General features: G+C 37.6%; 1 protein-coding gene across 1 annotated transcript in view; it reads left to right on the plus strand.

Annotated features, from left to right (window-relative positions):
• Positions 1-4,241, plus strand: part of CEP128 (centrosomal protein 128kDa) — a 477,957-nt gene that overhangs the window by 127,685 nt on the left and 346,031 nt on the right. The window contains exon 14 of the mRNA XM_011949470.1: positions 1,697-1,777. Within this exon, the coding sequence (XP_011804860.1) occupies positions 1,697-1,777 (81 nt within the window). The remainder of the gene's footprint in view (positions 1-1,696; positions 1,778-4,241) is intronic.

A 4,241-nucleotide genomic window follows, 5' to 3' on the forward strand; every position in this document is an offset into this window, starting at 1 on the left:
GCGGTGTTTGGTTTTCTGTTCTTGTGATAGTTTGCTAAGAATGATGGTTTCCAGCTGCATCCATGTCCCTACAAAGGACACAAACTCATCCTTTTGTAAATTGCCCAGTCTCAGGTATGTCTTTATCTGCAGTGTGAAAATGGAGTAATACAGAGGGCTGAGACAGGAGAATCACTGGAATCTGGGAGGCCAAGACTGCAGTGAGCCATGTTCACATCTCTTCACTCCAGTCTGGGTGAAAGAGCAAGACTTCATCTCTAAAAAAAAAAATTAAATGGGACCTTGTGATTCTTAGCTTTGTGTGCAGGTTTGTGTGTGTGTGTGTGTGTGTGTGATATATAACTTGAGTTCCTCAGAAAATATGAAGTATGATAACTTTTTATTATCTATGGATCTATTGAATATTTAAAGCAATTTGAAAGATAAAATACAGCTTTGGAGATAATTATTTGAGGACTTGCTATGGAAAAGTGGGTGACACTAAAGAAGTGAGGTAATGTTCCTTGAGTATCTGAGTAATTAAGAGTTATTCAATGCTTGTCTACCTCAAATAGCATTGAAAGAGGGTTAGTATTCTTTATAATGAGCCCATGTTAACTGTTCATATGTTATTCCTGTAGTCTTTATAGTTTCCTTATCTTTAGAGTGATTTTAACTTGATAGCATATCATTTTAAGTAGCAAATTAAATTGTTTTATAGTTATTTGTTTTCAGGTCGTTCTCTCTAAGGGCATAAGGAAATGAGATTGTATTCAGTCTTAAACAGTGACAAAATTCAACAGGTCTATTATGCTCTTCAGAACATTCAAATAGTACAAATTATCTTTCTAAAAAGTAAAGCCGACTTATTCATATGCACCAAGAAACAGTGCTAATACGTAACATAGGACTAATATAAACAGTGGTCAACATTAGGAAGTTTTTTTCAAGGGCATTGAATGTGTTTAATTTCTAGTACTTTACTTGGGTGAAGAATGTGTTCGTATCATAGAATATCTTATTTTGGGGGAACCTATAATGATAAAATGTTAGACTATAGTTTGGTCTTCCTTAGAGAAGATTAATAAATTTGGCAAACTTGTGGCAATTCCCATTAAAGGAAGAGAAACAGTTTCTGCTTTTTTGAGTGATGGACTAGTGTTTTGTAGAGTAAACCTTATACTAAATTGTACCTTATACTGGTACAATTTAGAAAAGCTGATGAGGACGTATTTTTAAAAATGTTTGAAGGTTTCAGAGAGCTATCTCTAGGCAGCAAGGACAGGAGGGTTCAAGTATTTTGTTTTGTTTGGGAGGCAAGTACAGAGTGGCGATTCTGACGTTTGGCACTACTTTTCTCCTGAGATGTTTTCTGATTCATAAGAAGAGCTTATAGGCCCACTGAAGAGGAAGAGCTCTGGTAAAATATTTCACAATTGGGAGACTCAGAGGGCTAAGCCCTAGGAGTCTGAATGAACTCAAAATACACTCACTCACAAAGACTGTAGCATTGTGACATAGGCCTAGTTCATTGACCTTCTTTGGATATGTAGACTAATTTTTTTTTTTCAAATTTAGAAGTTTTTAGCTATTATTTATTTCAATATTTTTCTCTTCTTTCTCTCCTTTTTCTTCTGTTCTTACCTTTACATGTCTGTCAATAAACTACATTTCTCTGAGTCAGTGTTTATCTTTATTTTATCTCTCTCTTCTTCAGATTGCATCATATCTGTTGATTATCTTCGAGTTTGTGGATTCTTTCTTCTGCCAACTCAAACTTCACTACTGGGTCTTTCAAGTGAGTTTCTTTTTTTTTTTTTTTTTGTTACCAGGCTGGGGTGCACTGGAGTGCAGTGGCATGGTCTCCGCTCACTGCGACCTCTGCCTCCCAGGTTCAAGTGATTCCCCTGCCTCAGCCTCCAAAGTAGCTGGGACTAAAGGTGCATGCCACACACCCCTGCTAATTTTTTGTATTTAGTAGAGATGGGTTTTCACCCTGTTGGCCAGAATAGCCTTGATCTCCTGACCTCATGATCCATCCACCTTGGCCTCCCAAAGTGCTGGGATTACAGGCGTGAGCCACCATGCCCGGCCTGAAGTAAGCTTTTTATTATGGTTATTATACTTTTCAATTCCAGAATTTTTGTTTTTCAAAAATAACTTCTATCTCTTTACTGATATCACTGTTAGATGAGACATTATCTTACATTTTAAAAAAAGTTTTTCTTTAGTTTTTTGAATATGTTTATACTAGCTGATTTAAAATCTTTGTCTCCTACATTTGACATGTAGGCCCGTTCAAAAGGCTGTTTTCTATTGTATCCTCTTTTTCATTTGTATAAGTCACACTTTCCTATTTCCTTATATGTCTTATAACTTTGTTTGAGATTGGACATTTTAGCTAATTTTTGTATTAACTTTGAATACAGATTCGTTCTCCACCTTTTGCGTTTTTCTGTCTTGGTTGTTTTTAGTAGTTTAGCGAATTGGCTGTAATAGTTCAGTGAAACCTATTTTTCCTGCAGTGTGTAGCCACTGATGTCACTTCTCCATCAGGTGTGCAGTCTCTGTTGCTGTCTGGGATAGCTAGAGCTTTAACTGGGTTCTCTTTGATTGTCTAGTTCCCTGATATCATTAAACTTTGGTTGGTCTAATTCTGTTGATATTTCACTCAATTTTTAGCCTCTGCTAATTCACTATTTGTTACCTAGTTTTTCCTTTTTTTTTACCAATAATGTAGCACATACATTGTGGCATAGTCTAAATTAAAGTTGGACCTCTTAGCAGGATTAGGGTTTTGCCAATCTTTGGGGCATTCTCAGACTCCCAGAGGGCTCTTAGCTGTCTCTTTGTTTGATTTTTTTGCTAGCTGATCTACTATTTTGCTTGTTGCTACCAGTCTTATAAAATTACCATTCTCTTAGCTGATCACTCTCCAGATTTCCATTGTTCTTGACAATGTCCTTAGCCATGAATTTCCTCATGCCTTGTTCCAGATAAAGTCAGTCTCCTTGGGTAGAACTTTTGAACTCTCTATTCATAAGGCCTCTCCCTCTCAGCATGATCTTGCACAACTGTAGTGGAGCTTGTGATAGAGACTATAGTCTGCTTTCTGCCAGAATGGTACCCCTACTTTGCAAGTAGGGTGCTGGCTGGGTATGGTAGCCCCTGATCATCTCATCTCGCCTCGTCTGTTGTAGAACATTCACTGTTTGAGTGAATTGGGGTATGGGCAATTGGGTCTCCTATTCTTGGCCTGCCAAACCTTCTGCTGTACAAGTTGGGGCTGATTGGGGGAAGGAAGCCCCAGTCTTTTAGCTCTGTCTTCCTGGAATAGAGCCTCTGCAATACTAAGCTAGGGGCCTGCCCCTCTGTAGGTGAATCTGTAGCCCTATACTGAGAGCAAGGGTGAGAGGAAACTGTGTGTTTTTGACTATGCCTATCTAGAGTGGAGATTCAGACAACTGAGTTAGGAGGGGACAGGATGGGAATAACTTGTGACTGAGATGCCATAGATGCTGACTATTCTTACCAAGATTTAATAGATTGTCTTAAATAAGTATTTGTTTAAAAAATGTATACAAATTTAAGGAGTATAAGTGTAGTTTTCTTACATGCATGTCTTACATAATGGTGAAATTTGTGTGTGTGTGTGTGTGTGTGTGTTACCATTATGGGAATAATGCACGTTGTACCCATTAAGAAACTTCTCATCTCAAACTTCCCTCCCACCCTCTGGGTCTCCAGTATCTATTATTCCACACTCTGTGTCCATGTGTACTCATTATTTACCTTCCACGTATAAATGAGAACACACAGTATTTGACTTTTTGTTTTTGAGTTGTTTCACTTAATCCTAACGGACCCTAGTCCTATTCAGGTTGTTGCAAAAGACATGATTTCCCTCTTTTTTATGACTGAATAGTATTCCGCTGTTTGTATGTGTGTGTGTGTGTGTGTGTGTGTGTGCACGTATACACACACACCACATTTTCAAAAATCTGTTCATCCATTGATGGACACGTACACTGATTCCTTATCTTTGCTGTTGTGAATAGTGCTGCAATAAACATACAAGTGCAGGGATCTTTTTAATGTAATGATTTCTTTTCTTTTCTTTCATGTATATTCTCAGTAGTGTGATTGCTGGCTTGAACAGTAGTTCTATTTTTGAAATCTCCATACTGCAATCCATAAAGTTTGTACTAATTTACATTTCCATCAACAGTGTACAAGCATTGCCTTTTCCTCTACAACCTCAT

This window comes from Colobus angolensis, unplaced genomic scaffold (genome assembly GCF_000951035.1).
Source record: "Colobus angolensis palliatus isolate OR3802 unplaced genomic scaffold, Cang.pa_1.0 Scaffold3, whole genome shotgun sequence".
Lineage (NCBI taxonomy): Eukaryota > Metazoa > Chordata > Mammalia > Primates > Cercopithecidae > Colobus > Colobus angolensis.